Here is a 25,734-nt window from a genome sequence, read left to right as displayed (position 1 = left end):
AGCCAGGAAGAGTGCAGTCAGACGGGAAGGCCTACACCTCCACCTGGCCAGGGGGACTCTTGTTCGCTCACAGACTGACCAGGCCTCTAATGTTAGCCAGTACTCCTGGCAGGGCCTTCTTCATTACCAACAGTAAAGACCCTGAACTGCACTACACGGACTCTGAGTCATTTCTGCTGCGCCTGTGCACCACAACCCTCACCATCTACAGACGCTGCCCTGAGGCTATACTCCTCCTGTGGGGAGTTATACTACCCTCTGCTGCACACACAATATCAGCCTCAGCGGTCTGCCCCGCAGCGGCGGTTCTCAGTGACCGCAATCCATGGGTGGCATAGTCGGACATTTAAATATTACAAAACCAAAGAAACAGATCCGCCACTGGTTTGACCACCCTGAGCCACGGGACCGGGTCGCCGCCACGGAGACTACAACCCCCAGTATTACACAGAGACCTGGCTCCGGGTATTCCCCTACACACACGGCCCAGGGGGCGCGTCAACTTTGGCGTAGTCGGCAGGATTTCGTGCCCGCAACCACCGGGTACTGCGCGCCTGAAGAAAGACAGTGATATTTACCATTGGGCGCCATTTCTGAGACGCCGCGCGGGAAGAAGAGGGGCGTGGTTTGCTAAAAAGCGCGCGAGAGCTGAAGCGCCGCCTTACGCACTGACGTTGCGCAAGGTCCTGGAAGGAGCCGAGCGGACGCCTACGTCACCAGCACGCGACGCAAGGTCCTCGACCCCGACGATCGCCTGCGGAGCCACGGCCTACGGAGAAGAAGCAACGGAAGGTAGGCCACGGTTAACTAGGGGGGAGGAAGACACCAGGAATGGAGGGAGCTCCCACCGCCAGCGCGGCTGCTGCCGCAGTGATGCCGTTCACGATGCCGTATATCCCCGGAGCGGCATGGTTGCCCCAGTACTCAGGGGAGTCGCATACCCTGAGCGACTTTAAAGAAAGACTGTATAGCCTATTCAAAGTATACCCCCTGTCCGAGGAACAAAAAGTGAGCATCCTGATAGGCCAGTTAATCGGAGCAGCCCAAAGAGAAGTGAAGTCCTGGTCAGCCAGGGAAAAGGGGACTGTAAAGGAAATACTGGCCCGTCTAAAGGACACTTTTGATACCCGCACCTCAGCAGAGATTAAGCTAAAATTTTATGGGTGCAAACAGCGGGCACAAGACAGTATACGGGACTATGCTTTGAATTTGCAGGAGGCCCTGAGAGCCATTAAGCAGGCAGACCCTGACAGCGTGTGGAATGAGGATAAGCTGTTGACTGAACAGTTCATTGAGGGTCTACAGTCCAGCGCCCACCGAACCCAGTTGCGTGTAATGGCCCTGCAGAACCCTGATTTGGACTTTGCGCAGTTCAAAGACAGGGCCATCCGGGTGCTCCGAGAACCGGCACCAGGTGGCACTGTAACCCATAGGCGCCCTGCTATCACCTATCACCAGGAGGCGGCGCCCTTGTCTGCAGAGCCTGTGGGAGCTGATGCACAAGATTTGGACAAAGACCCGGCTCCAGACCTGCACCATCAGGTCCAAGAACTGACCAAAAGCGTTGCAGCGCTAACCAGATCTGTGCAGTCTTTACAGGTGTCTTCCCCAGGAAAGATCCAGCTGGCTTCCAGTCCGGAGGACGTCCCTTGGAGCCGACGGAGGAGGATCCCATCGTCCAGAGGAAAGCCCAGCGACCGCTATGACCAGGACGGACAACCCATCTGCCACCGCTGCAATTAACCAGGACATATGGCAAGGCACTGTCATTCAAACGGGCTCAACCTGGGGCAGAGGGCCGACCCCCCCAGGCATAAGACCATCAGGCCCATCGAGCTGGCGTGATAAGTACGTAGGGGGAGGACCGGTCTTGCCTGTGGTGCTGGATGCCATTCCTATGAGTGCACTACTGGACACCGGGTCACAGGTAACCACCATCCCCTATGTGCTTTTTAAGCGGTACTGGAATGACTCCGATATTACCCGCTACCCAGATGACGATTTGAGCATCATAGCCAGCAATGGTCAGCCCATACCGCAGGTGGGATTCAAGGAGGTGACCATCAAAATTGGTAAAGTTGAACAGCCAGCGCAAGGACTGATTATTGTGGACATTGACCGTCGTGAAAGCCACCCTAAGATAACCTTGGGTGCTAATGTTATTGAAAATTGTCTTGCAGAGATAATTGCCATTTTACAGCAGGTTGCAATGAACGCCAGCTCCAGCCAACAGCATGTCCTACAAAAAGAGATCAGAGCCTTGATGAAAAGGCAACAGGTAGAACTATCTGGTGGTGAGATTGGAAGCGTTAGGATGAGTGACCCATTCCCTATCGCCATTCCCCCAAAAAGTGAGATGATGATCTGGTGCCGGACTGCAATCGGGTTAAGAGGAAGGGACTACCAAGCCATGGTAGAACCCGTCTACTCAGACAGTAGGCCCACCATTTTGACAGCACGGGGGGTGGTCGATGTACGCCATGGGAGGGTACCCGTCCGCATCCTAAACATTGGGGAAAGAGAAATCTACTTGCCCCGGTATGCTACTCTAGCCAAATTGTTCACCGTTAGCCAGAACTCATTAAAGGCTGTGGAACCCTTGCCTCCATCTCAACCAGAGGAGGGTAACGGCTCCAAGAAACAAATGGAGGACTGGTGTCAGAAACTGCATGTGGGCACCGACTTCACTCCCTCACACCAAAAACAGGGAGTCTACCGGGTGGTGCAGGAGTACGAAAGAGTCTTTAGCAAACACCCGCTAGACTTTGGGCAAGTAAAGGGGGTAGAACACCACATACCCACAGGAGACCATCCGCCCATAAAGGAAAGATACCGACCTGTACCCCCTGCACACTATCAGAATGCCAAGGGAATGTTGCGAGAAATGAAGGAGGCTGGGGTAATCAGGGACAGCTGTAGCCCCTGGGCAGCTCCACTAGTTCTTGTGAAAAAAAAGATGGCACTATGAGAATGTGTGTAGATTACAGGAAGGTCAACCATATCACACACAAAGATGCGTACCCGTTACCTAGAATAGAAAGTCCTTAGCTGCATTAAAAACTGCTAACTTCTTTTCCACTTTGGACCTTACTAACGGGTACTGGCAGGTTCCTGTAGCAGAGGCAGACAAGGAGAAGACCGCATTCACCACCCCGATGGGTCTCAGCGAATTCAACTGTATGCCGTTCGGGCTCTGCAACGCACCAGGAACCTTCCAGCGGTTGATGGAGTGCTGTCTGGGGCACAAGAATTTCGAGACGGTTTTGCTATACCTGGACGATATCATTGTGTATTCCAAAACATATGAGGACCATCTGAAACACCTGGCAGAGGTGTTTGACGCCCTGGCAGGCTACGGCCTAAAAGCGAAACCCTCCAAGTGTCATCTACTGAAACCAAAGGTACAGTACCTGGGACACGTGGTGAGTGCTGACGGAGTAGCTCCCGACCCTGATAAGATCACAGTGATTAAGGACTGGCCAAGACCCTCCAGCATAAAGGAAGTGCGGCAGTTCCTCGGGTTGGTAGGCTACTACGGAAGATTCATCTCCGGTTTCACCAAAATGGCAGCTCCTATGCAGGACCTCCTGATAGGCCAGTCCAGGAAGACCAAAAACCAGAAGCCGCCCTTCAAATGGGACAAGCTGGAGGATGAGTCCTTCCGCCAACTGAAGATGGCCCTCACGGGGGATGAAATCCTGGCGTACCCTGATTACGGCCAGCCTTTTATTCTCCACACAGACGCGAGCAACATCGGGCAAGGGGCGGTGCTGTCCCAGATCCAACTGGGCAGAGAACGGGTAATCGCTTATGCCAGCAGGAAGCTTCGGCCCACGGAAAGGAATCCTGAAAATTACAGCTCCTTGAAGCTAGAGTTCCTCGCGGTGGTATGGGCAGTGACAGAGCGCTTTAAACATTACCTTGCCTCTTCCAAGTTCACCGTGTACATGGACAACAACCCGTTGACACACCTGGACACTGCAAAACTAGGTGCCCTGGAGCAGAGATGGATGGACCGCCTATCCAACTATGAGTTCACCATCAAATACCGGGCGGGACACACAAATGCCAACGCAGACGCCCTGTCCAGGACGCCGAACTTGCCGGACGGAGGGGAAGATCCAGAAGAACTGGAAGAGATTGAACTCCCTGCGTTCCACCATCGTGGGATTACCCAGTGTTCCCACCGAGTAAGGGACAGGCACTCTGCCACGTTCAATCCCTTACCCCACTACAGCTGGGCGGAGACGCAAGACAGTGACCCAGCCGTCCACCTGGTGAAAGAGATGCTGACACGGGCATTTGCCCGCCTTGACCCAGACGATCCGGAAGAAACTAAACAGCTGTGGAAGGAGAAGAGTAAACTGTTTCTCTACAAGGGGAAGCTGTGCCGGAGAATTGTCAACTCCCGGACGCATGAGCTATCCTGGCAGGTAGTGGTCCCGAGACGAGACGCGGCTATGGTCCTGGAGGCATACCACGACGGAGCAGGTCACTTTGGATGGAAGAAGTTGGAGTTCCTGTTACGTGAACGGTTCTTCTGGGTAGGCATGATAGGGGCCATTGAGAGATGGTGCAGAGACTGCGGCCCGTGCAACCTGAGAAGGAAGGACCGTGGCAGCCAGAAGACTCCCCTGCAGTCCATCATCACCAAGCAGCCACTAGAACTGGTAGCCCTTGACCATGTGAAGCTGGCTCCAAGTAGGTCCGGGTACGTCTACGCCCTCACCATCATAGACCACTACTCCCGGTTCCTGGTGGTGGTCTCTGTCAAGGACTTAACAGCTCAGACAGCAGCTAGAGCCTTCCAGCAGCACTTCTGCCGTCCACACGGGTATCCGGAGCAAGTGTTGACTGACCAAGGTCCAGCCTTCGAAGCGGAGGTCTTCCACGAGTTCCTCAACCTGTATGGCTGCAAGAAGATAAGGACAACGCCCTATCACCCCCAAACCAACGGATTGTGCGAGAAGGTGAACCAGGTGGTGATAGACTTGCTGAAAACATTGCCCCTGGAAGAACGCAGTCTGTGGCCTGAAAAACTGCCTGATCTGGTGGACTTGTATAACCACATCCCAGTAAATTCCACCAACTGCACCCCGGCTTACCTAATGAGAGCAAGACCTGGTAAGCTGCCCATTGACTTGGATATGGGAGTCCTGACACCCGAGGACACCTCGCCAGAGGCAGACTGGGATACAGAATAGCAGCAGTAGTACCGGAAAGTGCAGGAGAGTGTTGAGATAAGTCTGTCTCAAGCAAGAGAAAGGCAAGAGAGGACTTACAACCAGCATGCTCCCGCTGTTCCCCTGGCACCTGGAGAGCAGGTCTTGAAGAGAAAGAGGCGGCTCCATAAGTTGGATGACCAGTGGGAGAAAGAACCGTACACAGTACTGCCCTCAAGTCATGAAAATCCAAAAGTATGTATTATCAGTAAGGATGGAGGAGAGACCACAGCCACTGTCTCCAGAGACCACCTGAATAAGTGTCCTGAGCAGCTGCAAAGCACTGATGAAGACCAAGATAGCCCTCAACCCACAGAGGAAAGGGAAGAAATGGTCAGTACAGTACTCGGAGAATTTCCCCGGTCCTGGACACAAATTAACAACGCTATTGTGGTACCCGTCCTTACCTTTCTCCAGCCAGCCCCTCAAGGGCCTACAGAAGAGCAAGTAGTGTTGGAAGAGCAACTGGCCCTGGAGGCTGAAGTTTCCATACCAGCAGCCCAGGAGAATCAACCCTCTGCTAGTAGTGAGCCTGCAGTGCCCGTGGTAAGCCAAAGAGTACGCAGGAAGCTGCCCAACCTACCCGTAACATCTCCAAATACCTGTAGTGCACTACACAAGGGGTAGAAAAAGGGGACCCAGAAAAGACACCCCCAGATAGCGTGTTACGTAGGTCCACCAGGAGCACTAGGGGTCAAATGCCCGCTCGCTGGAGAATTTAAAATGTGATATAAATGCCTGTAAATTGCAAATGTTAAAATGTTTGTTGCCTGCATACTAATTGTGTTTTTCTAGTTACCCGACAGGGCTCATGGACTAACAGGTTATGGACAATGAATAACCGGAACTGTACTTTGTATATAGTTGCACCTGTAAAGTGCCCCCTTTTTGTCCAGACCACAGAGCAAAAACCCGTGGAGATGGCTGAAGACTTGGTCCAACGCCGGATCATCGATGCCCTGTAGCCACCCCAGGGCCTACGTGGAGTGTTTGGGACGGGTCCCTCAAAATGCGTCTCGGGTGACATGGACACCTGGTTACGGGAGCGCCGTGACCTAAAAAGACTAAACTTCTTGTGTATATGTTACTGTATTGCTTATTACCTGTTATGTTTTCATAAAATGTGTTTAGTCCCGGAGTACTAAAATTTACTATGGGGGAATGTGGCACCCCAGGGGTCTGGTTGCCACAGTGGTAGAAATACCATGTCTGAGAGCGAGCATGGGTTTTCCTGGTCAGGAGCAATATTGCATTCCACACCTCCTGCCCCAGTCCAGGGAGGGGAGGAACCTGCCCTTTATAAACTGGATCTGGGGCGGGGTTAGAGAGTCGAGTCGAGTCTAGTTCCAGGGAAAGGGACAGAGCAGCAGCAAGGAGCTCTGTAGGAGCCAGGAGCTGAAGACCAGGGACTGGAGCAGAGCTCGTCCTGGCAGAAGACGCAGAGAACCGGACACCGGAGTCCGAGGCTGTGGGGATATCTACATCCAGCAGCAGAAACCACCTGGCAGGGGATTTCAGGTCCTCTGGCCATAGAAAGCCCGGAGGCTCAGTCACACGCAAGGGACCAGCACCACCACCGAGGAGCGGAAGGCACCAAAGGCCCCAAGTCACCAGCCATACGGGTGAGCACCACACGGTACACTCAGGGACGTGGGCTACTACACGACTACAGCAGGGTAGCCAGGAAGAGTGCAGTCAAATAGGAAGGCCTACACCTCCACCTGGCCAGGGGGACTCTTGTTCGCTCACAGACTGACCAGGCCTCTAATGTTAGCCAGTACTCCCGGCAGGGCCTTCTTCATTACCATCAGTAAAGACCCTGAACTGCACTGCACGGACTCTGAGTCATTTCTGCTGCACCCGTGCACCACAACCCTCACCATCTACAGACGCTGCCCTGAGGCTATACTCCTCCTGTGGGGAGTTATACTACCCTCTGCTGCACACACAATATCAGCCTCAGCGGTCTGCCCCGCAGCGGCGGTTCTCAGTGACTGCAATCCACGGATGGTGTAGTCGGACATTTAAATATTACAAAACCAAAGAAACAGATCCGCCACTGCTTTGACCACCCTGAGCCATTGGACCGGGTCACCGCCACGGAGACTACAACCCCCAGTATTACACAGAGACCTGGCTCTGGGTATTCCCCTACACACACGGCCCAGGGGGCGCGTCAGATGAACGATCTGTAGGAAGCCTAGATGTGTCCACCAAGGTCTTCTCCGCCATTGACGGTCTTCCTCTTCACCTTGTTCCTTCTATTCTTCCCACCATGATGTCCTTCTCCAGTGATTACTCTCTTCGTTTGATGTGTCCCAAGTAGGTGAGGTAACTCAAATGTTACCTGTTGCGCAGATTTAAAGGGGCTGTCTCATCAAAGTCTTCCCATCAAACTGCAGATTTTCTGAGGCCAAGCATTGCTGTGCGAGAAAATGTAGTTTTCTATGGTCTTTTATCAGATACTCAGATAGTTAAATTCTGCTACAATCCAAGCTGCCTTTACAGAACCTCTCTACTTTTTAGCAATTGTGAGGGAGGGCTGATCGGGACCCCCCATTCTTTAATGTTTACTTGCCCTAATGGTTTATATGGATGAAGGTGCCCACCCCACAGCTCGGGGACCCCACGTGACCCGCAGCGTGCAGCCATTAGGGCTCAGACATGCTAATCGGAGTTATGTATACAGATGTCGCCTCCGTAGATCCTGACAAATCATTATGGACAGCTAATTTCACTAGTGGCATAACACGGGCTCCTTCCCATGGTAAAGAGTGTTCTCTCTTCATAAACAGTCATTTTCTCGCCACGGATCAGTGACTCCTGGTATTACTTGTACGGCCGCCACTTGTCAGATTTTCCATTTTCTCCCGTATGAAGCTTAAACAATCTTTCATTATTGTTCTATCAGCTTATCCATTTAACATCACACACTCTATGATTACAGATAATTAGAAGTTGCAATGAGCGACTTTGCTGAATTGGAATTGTTGTAAGAAAAAAAAAAAAAAAAGGCTATTTTCCGACGTTCGGTCAATTGAAAAACATTTTCGCAAAAAAAAAAAAAAATTTCAATCTGCAATAAAATAAGTTCTCCAACAAATAACAGCTCTTGAGTCGTCCTCTTCTGTCAAGTTGTTATCGGAGTTTTCCGGGATTGGACAAAATTGTAGGAAATAAAGAAATAAGAATTTCTTGAATTCTGGTTGCTTCAGAGACACCACTCCGGTGGTCCTCCGCTACTCCCTTCCAGTTATATAGGGGAGATCCCCCTTCCATCAGTCACCTTACTGCTGCAGCCAATCACGGGGCTCAGTGGTGACTTCTGCATATTCTGGACATGGCCCCTAGGCTGCAGTAGTCAGATGACTGATAGAAGAGAAGGAATCACAGTAGGATCGGCAGCAGTGGCGTAACTTGATGCTTGTGGGGCCCAATGCAAAATCTCCAACGGGACCCCCAGCTATCCTAGGTCTTTAATAGCAAAAGGCCCTTTTTGGCTCCAGGACCGGGTACTATTGCAACCCCAGCACCAATTATATTTAAGCCCCTAGTAGTAGGGATAGCCAGAGCATCTGCGTATTCATGGGGTACCATTCCCTACCGTAGTTAAGGTTACTGTTGTACAATCCAGACAGCTTTAAAACTTAATACTAAATGTCTTTTGGTTGACTAATAAGCAATACAGCCAAATCAGATCTCTTGCTTTGCACTGATGAGGAGCAAACATCCAAAGACACATGTCTGCAAGTAGATATTCTGGTTTGGCTTTTATTCTAAGTCATATGACAAGGCTTGTGAAAGGGTCGATATTGACTTTTAGGATTGTTACTTCCAATAGGTGTTGCTAGAGTTCAAGTCTTCTTCCTCTCTGAAGAGGAAATTTTCATTTAATAGGTCATTGCTGCTCATAAAATGGTGACCTACTGCTCAAGAAATCAAGGTGTCCACCACTTTCCCCCTGTATACGGCTCCTACGCAGGCCTGCTGTATCAGGTAATGTCAGATGCAGCAATTTGATCCTACTCATTTTTGTATACAGCACCGCTGCCGTCCTGTGTGTCTCTAGAGTTACACACTACAAACAAGCCTCGTGTGTAGTCTGAACCTGCAGTCGTGTTACTTCCCTCCATTTTTACTGTCTGTGGTTTACCAAGAAGTGTAGACTAAAGTATTACGACTGCAGGATCAGACTACTAAGGGTTTGTTTTGTAGTCTGTCGCCATGGAAACACATAAGTCTGCATAAGAGCTGAATACACAGAACAGTAGAAGATCCGAGATGAAGTCCACTTTCAAAGTTGCTTCATTTTTATTTTAAGTGAAGTTGAGCAACGGAAGAATTTCTGCAAAACTGTTCATACGCCCTAAACTTGAGTTTTGTTTTTTTCATTTGGTTTGGATAAACCCAGTCGTAGTTTCTGACCACTGAATATAGAGGAGTTGGGAGGAGAGCGCTGAAGTGATTGACACTGTGTTCTCGATTTCTATTTTTATAAGAAAAATCATTGTTCAAATGTTAACTATAACTTTGAGAAAAAAACTGTGTTTCCATGGAACAAACAGTAAATCATTGTCCGTGGCTGGATCCCTGACAGCCGAGTTACATACCGGCTCATCGTGGCATTGCTTGGTTATATTGCATATCGCCTTTCTGTCAGAACAAACATCAGCAGCTACGAAAAAGATAAATAATTGAGAGAGGAAAAAAAAATCCCCAAAAAAAAGTTCCATTTCTCATAACACGAGAAAAACTTTCAATGCAAATCAGTTTGGGATGAAATTGAACATTTTTGATACATATTAATAGCTATATTTATACCCCAAGTAATCTTTTGGGGCCAAAAAATGTTATCGGTCAGGCAGTCTGGTTTGTAAACCCATTTTTACACCCTTTTAGGAAATATTAAAGGGGATTCTCCATTTGGGGCTGTCAAGCTAGAGGGCTGGTCTAAAAACTTTTTTCACTCTTGATAATCAGTCCTGTCCTAAGTTTCATGGTCCTTACATGGCCCACAATTTCAGGACCAGCCGTGAGTCTCCTGACCTGATCTCAACAGCCCATATTTTTATCTCCATTCATCAACTCTGACAAGCTTCCCTACCCCTGCTGAAGAAAAGCCTCCCCACAGCAGGATGCTGTCACCCACCACCACTATGTGTGACGGTGGGGATGGTGTTTTCAGGGTGATGCGCAGTGTTAGTTTTCCATCACATATAGCATTTTGTACGTAGCCCAAAAAGTTCTCCTTTGGTCTCATCTGACCAGAGCACCTTCTTCCAAATTCTCACTGTGTCCCCTATGTGGCTTTTTGCAAACGGGACTTCTTATGGCCTGCTTTCAAAAATGGCTTTCTTCTTGCAACTCTTCCATAAAGGCCAGAATTGTGGAAGAAATGACAAATAGTTGTCCTGTGGACAGATTCTCTCACCTGAGCTGTGGATCTTTGGAGCTCCTCCAGAGTGACTATGGGTCTCTTGGCAGCTTCTGAAATGAGTGCTCTCCTTGCTGAGGAAGTCAGGTGGATGACCATTTCTTGGTAGGTTTGCAGTTCTGCCATACTTCTTACATTTTTGGATGGTGGATTGAACAGTGCTCTGTGAGATGTTCAGAGCTTGGGCTATTTTTCTGATTTACTCTTCTCCACAACTTTACCCCTGACCTGCCTGGTGGGCTCCTTGGTTTTCATGACGCTGTTTGATCTCTAATGTTCTCATAGAAACCTCTGAGGCCTTCACAGATCAGCTGTAGTTATACTGAGAATAAATTACAGGTGGACTTAATTTGCTAATTATGTGAATTCTGAAGGCAATTGGTCAGTCAAGATTTTATTTAGGGGCATCTGACTACAGGGGGCTGAATACAAGTGCAGATCACAATTTTCAGATCTATACTTTTAAAATAATTAGAAACCATGTATCATTTCCTTAACACTTTACAAATACTTGCTACTTTGTGTTGGTATCACATACAACCCCAATAAAATATGTTTACATTTGTAGGTGTAATGTGAAAAAAATGTGGAAAAGTTCACGGGGTATGAATACTTATTTTAAAAGGTCCTGTATCCCAATGAAGTTGGTCAGGAGATCTGTGGCCAATAAGGAAATCGCAGCCCATATACAGACCTTGCAATAATTCTGTTATTTTGTAACCCCAAGGAAATATATGAAGAGAACCAACTAATGGCAAGCCAAAAAAAAAGAAAATAAAAAAACTCTTTATTTTTATTGTCAAAAACACATTTTAATAGATTTTTTTTTGTTTTTATTCTTTTTCTCTTTTTGTTACAAATTATAAAATGGGAAATCTTAACTCCAGACAGGCGGATCTATAAGTATTGACATGTGTGTATAAACTTGGGGGCTGTTAAGAGTAAATAAATAAATAAATTCTTCTAATTAGGTTTTTCCCATTTTTTTTTTTTTTACTTGGACCAATATTGTATCGAGAGACATTTTTATCTCTTACTAAACCAACTTAGCATTTTATGCCTTCATAAACAGAGGCAGCGCCGAGCCGAGACGAACAGTTGGAGAGTTGTGTTTTTATTAGGTGGTATATCAGATTGTCGTCTTGCATCATAACCTATCCAGAGCTTTGCCAACGTGCAGATTTAAGCTCCTGCCTACAGTGAACAGAAATAAATTAATCTTTACCCCAAATGTCCATTTTTTTACTCATTTGTGTCGCTGTAAAAAATGTCCATGAATGCCGACCAGCAGTCTCATTAAAATGTCTTGTGGGTAAACAAAACTCTTTTTCTTTTTGTTTTTCTATTTTGTTATTTTGCCAATTTTTGGCAAATAGATATTATTCAACGGAAATAAATTAGACCATTTTAGTTTAATGCAGAATAACTGTTCTGGAGTAAGAAAAACCATTAGTAGCAAAACTGCGCCATAAAATGTTCACGAGCAGTAAAGTGAAGAGGGGCCGGCGTGTCGTTAAGTGCATATACTTCCCTGTGCCTTCCACAGCATTATGTTATCGGTATAATTACACTGTATCATTAACAGAACGGCTTTTATGGACATTTTCTATGTAACTTCCAGAATCCAGAGTACATTCCATTACTGTAAAAAATCTGTCATCTACCCAAGCAAAACTGGGTGCCATTCTGGGATCATAACCAGACTGTGTACAACCGTTGTGTGTGGAGCTCATGGTGCACGACCCTAAATTTAATACGCTGGATATACATGTTTTATTATGATAGCACTACCGCCTATGTACAAGAATATAACGACTATAAAACAGCCCCCTATGTACAAGAATATAACTACTATAATACTGCCCCCTATGTACAAGAATATAACTACTATAATACTGCCCCTATGTACAAGAATATTACTAATATAACTACTATAATACTGCCACTATGTACAAGAATATAACTACTATAATACTGCCCCCTATGTATAAGAATATAACTACTATAATACTGCTCCTATGTAAAGAATATAACTACTATAATACTGCTCCTATGTACAATATAACTACTATCATACTGCCCCCTATGTACAAGAATATAACTACTATAATACTACTCCTATGTACAAGAATATAACTACTATAATACTGCCCCTTTGTACAAAAATATAACTACTATAATATTGCCTCCTATGTACAAGAATATAACTGCAACAATACTGCCCCCTACGTACAAGAATATAACTACTATAATACTGCCCCCTATGTACAAGAATATAACTACTATAATACTGCTCCTATGTACAAGAATATAACTACTATAATACTGCTCCCTATGTACAAGAATATAACTAGTAGAATACTGCCCCGTATGTACAAGCATATAACTACTATAATACTGCTCCCTATGTACAAGAATATAACTACTATAATACTGCTCCTATGTACAAGAATATAACTACTATAATACTGCTCCCTATGTACAAGAATATAACTACTATAATACTGCCCCCTATGTACAAGCATATAACTACTATAATACTGCTCCCTATGTACAAGAATATAACTACTATAATACTGCTCCTATGTACAAGAATATAACTACTATAATACTGCTCCTATGTACAAAAATATAACTACTATAATACTGCTCATATGTGCAAGAATATAACTACTATAATACTGCCCCCTATGTACAAGAATATAACTACTATAATACTGCTCCTATGTATAAGAATATAACTGCTATAATACTGCTCCTATGTGCAAGAATATAACTACTATAATACTGCCCCCTATGTACAAGAATATAACTACTATAATACTGCTCCCTATGTACAAGAATATAACTACTATAATACTGCCCCCTATGTACAAGAATATAACTACTATAATACTGCTCCTATGTACAAGAATATAACTACTATAATACTGCATCCTATGTACAACAATATAACTACTATAATACTGCTCCTATGTACAAGAATATAACTACTATAATACTGCTCCTATGTACAACAATATAACTACTATAATACTGCTCCTATGTGCAAGAATATAACTACTATAATACTGACTCCTATGTACAAGAATATAACTACTATAATACTGCTCCTATGTATAAGAATATAACTGCTATAATACTGCTCCTATGTGCAAGAATATAACTACTATAATACTTCTCCCTATGTACAAGAATATAACTACTATAATACTGCCCCCTATGTACAAGAATATAACTACTATAATACTGCTCCTATGTACAAGAATATAACTACTATAATACTGCTCCTATGTACAAGAATATAACTACTATAATACTGCCTCCTATGTACAAGAATATAACTACTATAATACTGCTCCTATGTACAAGAATATAACTACTATAATACTGCCCCCTATGTACAAGAATATAACTACTATAATACTGCCCCTATGTACAAGAATATAACTACTATAATACTGCCCCCTATGTATAAGAATATAACTACTATAATACTGCCTCCTATGTACAAGAATATAACTACTATAATACTGCCATCAATAGACAATTAAATTACCACATGCAGCATAAAGTTTTTCATAGCTTTCTTGTTCAGGAATTTCCAGTGGGAGTTACTTAATACACAGCGGTTTTATTTATTTATTGTGAATATTTACTTACCTGTTATTTCTCCCAGTGCTTGATTGTGATTACTGTAATCCCCACTGATATGGCAGCAATGATATCACACCCATCATTCATGTGACAGCTGCTGCCAATCACTGGTTCCCGCAGGTTTTTTTTTGTGCTGTTGGACAACTTTTTGAAAATCCAAGACAACCCCTTTATTTTGCTGGACTTGAGAGATTTGAAATGGGATCCTTACCAGTGACACTACTGGGGTCCTTACCAGTGACACTACTGGGATCCTTACCAGTGAGACTACTGGGGTCCTTACCAGTGACACTACTGGGGTCCTTACCTGTGACACTACTGGGGTCCTTACCAGTGACACTACTGAGGTCCTTACCAATGACACTACTGGGGTCCCTACCAGTGACACTACTGGGGTCCTTACTAGCGACACTACTGGGGTCCTTACCAGTGACACTACTGAGGTCCTTACCAATGACACTACTGAGGTCCTTACCAATGACACTACTCTGGTCCTTACCAGTGACACTACTGGGGTCCTTACTAGCGACACTACTGGGGTCCTTACCAGTGACACTACTGAGGTCCTTACCAATGACACTACTGGGGTCCCTACCAGTGACACTACTGGGGTCCTTACCAGTGACGCTACTGGGGTCCTTACCAGCGACACTACTGGGGTCCTTACCAGTGACACTACTGGGGTCCTTACCAGTGACACTACTGGGGTTCTTACCAGCGACTACTGAGGTTCTTATCAGCGACACTACTGGGGTCTTTACCAGTGACATTACTGGGGTCCATACCAGAGACACTACTTGGGTCCTTACCAGTGACACTACTGGGGTCCTTACCAGTGACACTACTGGGGTCCTTACCAGTGACACTACTGAGATCCTTATCAGTGACTCTACTGGGGTCCTTACCAGCGACACTACTGAGGTCCTTACCAGTGACACTACTGGGGTCCTTACCAGTGACACTAATGGGGTCCTTACCAGTGACATTACTGGGGTCCATACCAGAGACACTACTTGGGTCCTTACCAGTGACACTACTGGGGACCTTACCGGTGACACTACTGGGGACCTTACCAGTGACACTACTGGGGACGTTACCGGTGACACTACTGGGGCCCTTACCAGTGACACAACTGGGGTCTTTAACAGTGACACTACTGGGGACAGGGGCTTCTATAGGGGATGCCATCTCAGCTGAAGACATCTACCACTGTGGGTCCGGTGGTTTCTGGACCTATTAACACTTTATATGTGTTTTATATTTACACTAATCTATTTCCTTTCTTCTTTTCCTGCAGAACACGATGAATGCGGCAATGGACAAAGCAGCTGCGATGAGAACTCCATTTGCACAAACTCAGTGGAGGGGCACAGTTGTACTTGCAAACCTGGATATGTAGGGAATGGCACCATCTGTCGAGGTAGGCCGCATTTCCGTGATATTAGTGGATTTTTTGGGCTACACTTTGCTTACACAGTTACAACTTTGTTTGGTCAGTTCCTTTCTTTAGATGTCCCCATAGCTTGAACTCTGTAACTGAGCTCTTAAAACCGATTTGTCACCAGATTTGACCATACATAATTCATACATTATCAAATAGATCTCTTAGACCTCAAGAGGCCGGTGTGCTTATTCTTAAAATCCATGCCAAAATGGACTTTTTAATCCTAAAATAAAATGAACAAAACGTACAGCTGGACTCATAAAATTATCGTTTTAAAATTAGGCAGGAAAACTTTTAAAAAGGATTAGTCAGCCATTCTGACTTAAATTTTCAAAGTAAGTACACCAGCCTTATCAGGCTTAATAGATATATTTAATAATACATACTCTTTATATGGGGAGGTCTGCATTCATTTTTGTTGCTCTGAGTTGGGTTTCTGCAGTCATGGACCCTTGATATCAGTGCTGTTTCTCAAGAATTTAATTTGGAGGCTGCAAATTCATAAAACAAATGTTGGATATCTGACCAGTTGATACTTCTTGGCCCGTTTTTTTGACCAGTTGATACTTTTCTCTTTTGACTAAGTATTCCGACCAATATTAATTCCTGATTTGTCTCAATGCCGTGAACATAAAGCTTTAATCTTTATATAGGGAAACATTCTGCAACTTCCTGTACTTTTTGTTTTTTTGTTCTCATACTTTTCAAGATCTCTGCTTGAAGTTAATGAATGAAAACATCAACTTTTAAAAGGACATGTAACCTGTCATAAAGAGGTTTTCCCCCCGATCACATTTATTACATATCCAGGGTCGGACTGGCCCATCAGAGAGCAGGGGAATCCTCCGGTGGGCCCCTATGCAGAAGTGGGCACCACTTTTTATGAGCAGTAGTTGGCACAGTGTAATTGATCCACTATGTACAGACAAAGGCAACATGATTCATTTAACAAACTACCCAGTGAATTATTATATAGAATAGGTAAATTTGTGAATGGGGGTAATGATTTTTTTGCATATAGTTAAACAGTGGACCCTTGCAGTCTATGTTATTGGTGGGCCATTGGCACCTCAATCTGACACTGTACCTATCCATAAGGTATTTGGATTCTGGGGGTCTTAACAGTGACTGTTTCATAGATTACTAGAACTGGGATCTGATACCCCCTGGTGTCATTTCCTTTGTGTAATGGCTCATTACATAACTCCCATAGAGCGACATTGGCTGTAGTTTTGAGGGTGAGGAGGAATGAGGGATCAGATATTTATTAACTATCCGGTGTTGGCTGATTAATTAAATTTGTGGGAATACTCCCATTAAAGGGAAAAATTCCTAGAAAAGTATGATGCTTGTAACCTAAGCGATCAACTGTAATCTGTAGGGTAAAACTTGCCATAAGTGTTACATTTTCCTGCAGCACTCCCACAGGAGAAACAAGGTATTACACAATTCTCATTCATATTAATGGGCCCTTGAGAGTAAGAGATGCTCTCTGTAACTGAACCCCACTGTGATAATCCTGATCAGATGACCTCTCCTCCCTAATACAGATTTTGCAAATGGGTTTCTAAATTAGTTAATCCCTTTAAACCCAAAAAAAAATCCAGGTCAGGACGGGTTTCCATCTATTCCACGTAAGCAGTAATGGCTTTCTTTCACTGATTACATGCAGGGATGAAAACCTTGGAGAATTGATACTTAAAGTATACAAGAAAGTTGCACAAGTGGACATTTTTCACTTACATAAAACTGGAAAAACAGTGTAAATTGCTCTTTATTGTCAGGAAAGTGACCCTACATTGAAGTAAATTGGTTCCATGTGTTATCGCGGTACAGAACATTGTGATAAGTGGAGATATTAGCAGTAGGCGTTGTGTCTTTCATGACCAAAACAGAAAAGAACTTATTGCCGCTTCACTAATGAAGTGGCCATGAAGATGTGGCGCCCAGCTGCGCTTGGTACCACAGATCCTAGAGGGTTGCATAGAAGGATTCCTCCACAAGAGGCCCCCACAGCATACACACAACTCCACCTTCCACCTCAGACCACCAGAGGGAGTCCGTTAGGGATATAAATAGGGAAGGTGGAGCTAGGCAGTTCAGTTCCTAGCCTGCTAGAGTACAGAGTAGCTAGGGAGTTCCTGCTCAGACACAGAAGGAGTCAGTGCAGTCGAGCCAGAGCCTAGCAGTTTCTGCAGAAAGAGTTCAGTAAAGTCTGTAGAGTGAGTCCAGACTAGAACTCACAGAGCTCAGGATAAAGAGCTAGGAGTGTGCTGACACTCTGAGAGCGGCGAAGGAGAGCAGGGTCCCAGCTACAGTGTGTGTAGCCTAGTGAGGGCCCGAGCGGAGCCGAAGGCGAGTGGAAAGTGAGTAACATAGAGGGCAGAGGAGCTTAACCAGCTCACCCCGAAGCAAATACCGGACACCGGGTCCGAGTCTACGTGGATCTTCATGACCAGTAGAAAACAACCGGAACCCCTGGCGAACTACATGTCCCAGGATCACCAAAAGCTGATACGTACCGGGGTCAGGAATCACGGAGACCCCAAAGAATAGGGAGAGTGATCTCCAACAGAAGGCCCTATCACCAAGTCAGCAGGTGCAGAACAGAAACCAAGTTAGGCCTAGCTCCAGGCCGGTCAGAAACTTACTACAGAGAGGCAAGAGACAGGAGGCCCTACACCCGCTCACTGGGGAGAATTCGGACATGCACCCCTCACCCTACAGTGCTCCGGGACGTGCCTGAATTTCCATCAGTAAAAGGTGCTCAACTGACTATCTTGTCTGTCCCTGTTCTTGCTCTGACCCGGCTGGGTCTCGCCTGTCCTGCGTCCCCCTCTCCGTACGCTGCCCAGAGGCCTAGCTCCACCTGTGGGGAGCTATACCATCAAGCTGCCTTATCACCGGCCTCAGTGGACTGCCGCAGCGCTGGTGATTCTCACCAGAAACCACAGGTGGCGTCACGAACTTCCATAAAATTAACAAACAATCCCCTTTTAAAAGCTGACCCCAGGGTACGGGCCCGGGAGCCGACCACCGCGACATCCCCAAGGCAAAGGCCCGGGTACCGAGTCGTCCCCATCCCCCTGGGCGAGTCAAAGACACCATCAGCGAGCTTTTCATAAGTGAAGTGCGTTTGTCGGCGGCGATAGGTTATCTTCACATGGAGGAAATATCTGCGAGATAACAAGGACTTACAGGATCTTTTCAGTCCAGTGCATTGACTGTCGGGAATCAATTCTTTATATCTTATTTAAAATCAAATTGTGGCTCCTGGAGACTCCATGAAGAGCATTCCTGCAAAATGTGCAATTATATGGCAGGAAATGGGGTCCTAAGTAGGGATGGGCTGACCCTGGAATTTTTGGATCAGTCAGAATCGACCAATCTTTATAAAAAAAGTTTGGTTCGGGTACCATAATGGAATGGGGAGTCCAAACATCCAGCAGTTCCCAAGCTGTCATCTGTGTTACAACATGGGAAACACTGGCTCTGATCGGTGGTAACCTTACTGAAGTCACCGCTTGTCACAGTCGCTGGGTATCGCAGTTCCCACTCTGTCACAGAGAGGACATCATGTGAGTCAGCAGCTGTGACTGACGGTAAAAAGGTTACCACCGGTCAGGCATCGCCTGATGACTACTACTGTCATCATCATACACCTGGTCTCACTGAGAGCAGGCGAAGCTGATGAGAGTATTCACTAGCCGGCACCTGTATATAGTAAGAAAGATGTCAGTGAGATATATAATTAGTGCAGTGTGTGTAGCTTACTGTACTTGTATTTATTGAATAAATAAATAATTTAAAAAAATGGTGTGGCGTTCCCCTTATTTTTACTAAGCAGCTGAGGGAAAGCAGACAGCTGGGGGCAGATGTTATTTTTCTGGGAAGCGGCCAATATCCATAATAAGATCACAACTGTCTGCGTAGCTTTACTGGTTATTAAAAATAGGGTCCCCCCAAAAAAATGACATGGGGTCCCTCCTATTTTTAATTACCTGCAAAGGCTAAGCAGACAGCTGTGGGCTGATATTAATAACTTAAGAAGGGGCTATGGATATTGGCCCCCTCCCAGACTAATAACATCTGCCCTCAGCCGCCTCAGAAATGGCGCATCCATTAGATGCGCCAAATCTGGCGCTTGGCCTTAGCTCTTCCCGCTTGCCCTGGTACATTGGCAAGCGGGGTAATAGTTTTGGGGTTGATGTCAGCTGTGTAATGTCCGATGACATCAAGCCCAGAGTTTAGTAATGGAGCGGTGTCTATAAGACACCCCCATTACTAACCCCGTAGTGAAAAGTAATAAACACACACACAGAAAGTCCTTTAATTGTACAAAGCACTCCCCAAACCTTTTTCACCTTTAAAAAATCAAATAATCCAAAGGGGTCCGCCGTAAATTCATCCCACGTCCCATGACGATCCCCAACTCTGATACATCCAGATGGTGTTTTGAGCGGTGAGATGAGTCGTTTTTTTTCATTTATTTATTTATTACCAATAAATAAAAAATACTAATAAATAAATGTAAAAAACGACATGCGGTCCCCCTATTTTTGATAACCAGCCAAGAGAAATCAGACAGCTATGAGCTGGTCTTATTATGCTGGGAAGGGCTATTGGCCCCCTTCTAGACTAATAACACCAGCCCGCATCTGCCCCAGAAATGGCGCATCTATTAGATGCGCCGATTCTGGCACTCAGCCTCGGCTCTTCCCGCTTGCCCTTGTGCATTGGCAAGCAGGGTCATATTTTGGGGTTGATGTCAGCTGTGCAATGGCCATTGACATCAAGCCCAGAGGTTAGTAATGGGGCAGCGTCTATCAGACACCTCCTTTACTAACTCAGTAAGTAAAAAAAAACACACAGGAAAAAAATCTTTATTTGAAAAAAAAATCTTTATTTGTAAAAATAAAAAACACCCCCAAAAGTTCCCTTTTTCCCCCATTTGTTTAAAAAAAAAAATAAAATAAATAAAATAAAATACACACCAGATCGTCGTAGTCCAAATGGAGGTCCCATGACAATCCCAGTCTACTTCCTCCAGTTTATGGAGCTCTGTTCAGAGAATGCAGCTCCAAAGACTGGAGCAGCAGCCACTGCCACACCTGGCTGCTGTGAACTGAGGTGACCTCAGTAAGGTTATCTCAGTTCACTGCAGCCAGTTCTCACGAGAGCAGCGCGAGTGCAGAACAAATGAGCGACCGTGAGTCTGGCACTTGCGTTGCCCTTGTGAGAACCGGCCACTGTGAATGGAGGTAACACTCAGAGCAAAGTGTGAGACCCGGCAGTAGTGGCTGCTCCAGTCTATGGAGCTGTATTCTCTGAACAGAGCTCCATAGATTGGATGAAGAAGACTGAGATCGTCGTGGGACCTCTATTTGGACTACGGCGGACTGGTGTGTATTTATTTTATTTTATTTAAATAAATGGCGGAAAGAGGGAAATTGTTGGGGAGTTTTTTTTCAAATAATGACTTTTTTACTGTGTGTTTTTTTTCTCATTTTACTTATGGACTTAGTAATGGGGGTGTCTAATAGACGCCGCCCTATTAATAACCTCTGGCTTCATGTCAGCAGACATTACACAGCTGATATCAACCCCAAAATATTATCCTGCTTGCCAGTGCACCAGGCCAAGCTGGAAGAGCCGGACAAGGTGCCTGTCATGGGTGTGTCGCCACGAAGATCGTCGCGACTACTCAGCCTGACTTCTCGCAGCTGAGTTTTTGGTGCTTTGTGTTTTTTGGTTGTGAGGGAGTTAATTCTCTCTCTCTCTGTGCTTGACGAGGCTCAGCCTCGCCCAGCTGCAGTTAATGCTGCAGTATTGGGATTCCTTCAAACACCTGCTGGTCGGATAGGGAAGTTGTCGGTGAAAGCATTTCTTGCAGACCTTCAGAGTGGATTGTTGTTTGGTGGAGTTCGGAGCGAGAAGTATGCGGTGTGGTTTGTTCCCTTCCTCCCTTCCTCCCTTTATCATTTATCTCCTAACCTGTTGTTGTTCCCTCTGTAATTGTGGTGTTAGTTTTTGTATGCAAGGTGGTTTTTGGTTTTCCCCTTGTACTGTCTCGTTTGTCTAGTACTGTGTTTTGGGCATTTTCTATCCTGTTCCCCATTGTTGTGATCGGGGTTCTTCTCAGGACTAGATTACTGAGGTTCAGGGATATTCAGGAGTTTAGGGTTACGCTGGCGGCCTGGACCTCTGTACCATTAACAGTACCTCCAGGTTGAGGGATTAGTCAGGGCCCCCGTCTAGGGTCAGCTCAGGCCCCTGACCCCCTGTACGCTGAGACAGCGTGACATTTTCACCGACCGACACAAAAAAAAAAAATAATAATAATTTTTTCCAACCACCATGGATCCAGTAGCCAGTCTAGCTCGGCAGTTGCAGAGTTTGTCCATGGAGTTGGCGGACATTAAGTCCAAGGTTTTGTGTCCTCTGGAGCAAGCCGGACCAGAACCTAAAGTAGCTCTCCATGACAGGTTCACTGGGGAGCGGGACAAGTTTTTTGTTTTCCGGGAGGCATGTAAGTTGTACTTTCGGCTGCGGCCTCGGTCATCGGGGAGTGAGGAGCAAAGGGTGGGAATTGTCATCTCGCTCCTACAAGGGGACCCACAATCTTGGGCGTTCTCTCTTCCCTCGGGCTCCCCGGCTCTCCAGTCAGTGGATAGGTTTTTCGCTGCTCTGGGACTCGTATATGATGACCCGGATCGGATCTCCCTTGCTGAATCTAAGTTACGTAGGATCCACCAGGGAGATCGTCCGGCGGAGGAATTCTGTTCGGAGTTCCGTATGTGGGCCACGGACACCCAGTGGAATGACCCGGCTCTTAGGAGCTAGTTTTGTCAAGGGTTATCTGACAAATTAAAGGATGTGTTGGCACAGTATGACCCTCCCGCCTCACTGGAAGCTGCTATGGCCCTTGCTATTCGCACTGACAGACGGCTTCGGGAGAGGTGCGGGATAACTCCGCCCCCTGGGATGACTCCACCTCCTACAAGGTCCCATCATATGGAGGTTCCCCTGGTCAGTCCAGAGGAGCCTATGCAGTTAGGAGGGACATCTTTCCGGGGGAGGGGACTGGCGGTGCACCACAAGACTGGAAGGTGCTTCTTCTGCTGGAGAAAGGGACATTTTATTGGGGGGTGTCCATCCCGTCCTTTGCAGAGTAAAGAGTCGTCGGAAAACTATTGATCCCAGGTTGTGTGGTGGACGGCAATCTGGGAGTAGGTATTTCGTCCCTAGGTTCGTCTCAGTTTCTCGTACCGGCGGAGGTGGTGGTGGGTACGAGAACTGAGAGGATATCTGTTCTTCTACATAGTAGGGCCGGGGCTAATCTGGTGGACGCTAGGTTTGCCCGGGTTCAAGGTATGCTATTGAATATGTTGGCTAAACCCATCCCCATATTTTCGATCGACGCCAGGCCTCTCGGTCAGGGAGGTTTTTTGCAAGTGGTGCATAACGTAAATCTTCAAGTGGGGGCGATACATAAAGAACTGTTGTCTTGTTACGTGTTGGAGGGTCTTCCCACTCCTATTGTGTTGGGCCTTCCTTGGTTAACTAAGCATAATCCGGTTATTAATTGGCAATCCAGGGAGATAAGCCAATGGAGTGAATTCTGCAATAAAAACTGCATGAATACGGTCATCGGTGCTGTCACTCCTAGGGTCTTACCTCCATTTCTGGCGGACTTTGAGGATGTATTCTCGGAGAAAGGGTGTCAGGAACTACCTCCTCATCGCGTGTATGACTGTTCTGTAAAATTGCTCCCTGGGGCCAAGTTACCTAAATCTAGGTTGTATAACCTATCTGGCCCGGAGAGGCAGGCCATGAAGGATTATATTTCTGAGAGTCTGGCTAAGGGGCATATTAGACCTTCATCTTCCCCGGTGGCCGCGGGGTTCTTCTTTGTGAAGAAGAAAGATGGAGGCCTACGCCCTTGCCTGGATTTCCGTGAACTTAATCGGATTACGGTCCGAGATCCGTATCCACTCCCACTTATCCCCGATCTCTTTAATCAGATCGTGGGCGCCAAATGGTTCTCTAAGTTGGATCTCAGGGGGGCGTACAATCTGATTAGGATAAAGGAGGGGGATGAGTGGAAGACGGCGTTTAACACTCCGGAGGGGCATTATGAGAACCTTGTCATGCCATTCGGTCTGACTAATGCCCCAGCGGTGTTCCAACACTTTGTTAATGACATTTTTCGCCGCCTGGTGGGTCAGTTTGTGGTCATATATCTGGATGACATCTTAATTTACTCGCCTGATCTTGTGTCTCATCAGGAGCATGTTAGGCAGGTGTTACAGAACTTGCGGGATAATAAACTGTACGCCACATGGGAGAAGTGTGTGTTCGCCGTACAGGAACTCCAGTTTTTAGGTTTCCTGGTGTCAGCGTCCGGTTTTCGTATGGACCCAGGGAAAGTGCGGGCAGTTCTTGAGTGGGATCTGCCAGAGAATCTTAAGGCACTACAACGTTTCCTGGGGTTTGCTAATTATTACCAGAAATTCATTCGTAATTTCTCATCCTTGGTTAAACCTCTCACAGACATGACAAAAAAGGGGACGGATTTTTCTAGGTGGTCTGACAAGGCTTGTCAAGCATTCTCCTCCTTGAAAAAATGTTTTGCCTCAGCTCCCATACTCATTCAACCTGATGCGTCACAGCCGTTCATTGTAGAGGTAGACGCTTCTGAGGTAGGGGTGGGAGCAGTTTTGTGACAAGTTTTGTCACAAGGTTCGTCCCCTGGTAAGTGGCGTCCGTGCGCTTTTTTCTCCAAAAAATTGTCGTCATTTTTTGGAGGGGGCAGTCCATCCGGTCACCGTCATCACCGATCACAAGAACCTGCTTTATCTGGAGTCCGCAAAACGTCTGAATCCCAGACAAGCCAGGTGGTCGTTGTTTTTTACCAGGTTTAATTTTGTCGTTACATATCGTCCTGGGTCAAAAAATGTGAAGGCGGATGCCTTATCTCATAGTTTCCCTGGGGCCGGGAATACGGATGATCCGGTTCCTATCCTTCAAGAGGGGGTGGTGGTGTCGGCAGTATGCTCTGAGCTTGAGGAGGAGGTATTGGAGGCTCAGGGGGACGCCCCTGTTGGACCTCCAGGGAGACTGTTTGTTCCAGATCAGCTACGACAAAAGGTGATCGAGGCACACCATAACTCAGCTTTGGCAGGACACCCAGGGAGTAAAGCAACTGTGGATCTCCTCTCGCGTCGGTTTTGGTGGCCTAACTTACATAAGGAGGTGGTAACTTTTGTTGCGTCCTGTGGGGTTTGTGCGCACTCTAAGACCCCACATATCCGTCCGTCTGGGGCCCTCTTACTTTTGAAGATCCCGGAGCGTCCTTGGACTCATCTGTCTATGGACTTTATTACGGACCTCCCGCCGTCCTCGGGTAAAACGGTCATACTCGCTGTAGTAGACAGGTTCAGCAAGATGGCACATTTTATCGCTCTTCCTGCTCTTCCTAATGCTAAAACTCTTGCGCAGGTGTTCATTGGAGAGATTGTGAGGCTTCACGGGGTACCCTCCGATGTGGTGTCGGATCGGGGGTCTCAGTTTGTGTCCAAATTCTGGAAGGCTTTTTGTACTCGGCGGGGGATGCATTTATCGTTCTCATCGGCTTTTCATCCTCAGACCAATGGTCAGACGGAACGTCTGAACCAGAGTTTGGAGACATATCTCCGGTGTTTTGTGTCAGAGAACCAGGAGGACTGGGCTTCTTTCTTACCTCTGGCGGAGTTTGCTCTTAATAATAGGCGGAGCGAATCCACTGGTAAGTCCCCGTTTTTTGGGGCATATGGTTTTCACCCCCAGTTTTGTACTTTCAGTAGAGGGAGCTCTTCGGGGGTTCCTGAGGATGAACGATTTTCGTCATCACTCGCTTCAGTATGGAGAGGGGTACTGAATAATCTGAGTACTATGGGGAACCGATACAAACGTATGGCTGATAGGAGGAGAGTGTC

At 46.5% G+C, this 25,734-nt stretch overlaps 1 protein-coding gene across 2 annotated transcripts in view; it reads left to right on the top strand.

Annotated features, from left to right (window-relative positions):
- Positions 1–25,734, top strand: part of NELL1 (neural EGFL like 1) — a 932,419-nt gene that overhangs the window by 563,219 nt on the left and 343,466 nt on the right. For both annotated transcript variants that reach the window (XM_073658224.1, XM_073658225.1), the window contains exon 14: positions 15,611–15,733. In XM_073658224.1, coding sequence (XP_073514325.1) covers positions 15,611–15,733 — 123 coding nt within the window. The remainder of the gene's footprint in view (positions 1–15,610; positions 15,734–25,734) is intronic.

The sequence above is a fragment of the Phyllobates terribilis genome, unplaced genomic scaffold (genome assembly GCF_046119375.1).
Source record: "Phyllobates terribilis strain yellow unplaced genomic scaffold, ASM4611937v1 Scaffold_13__5_contigs__length_258822181, whole genome shotgun sequence".
In the NCBI taxonomy this organism is placed as follows: Eukaryota; Metazoa; Chordata; class Amphibia; order Anura; family Dendrobatidae; genus Phyllobates; species Phyllobates terribilis.
The sequence above is the reverse complement of the archived record's forward strand: the minus strand, read 5'-3'. Positions and strand labels throughout refer to the sequence as shown.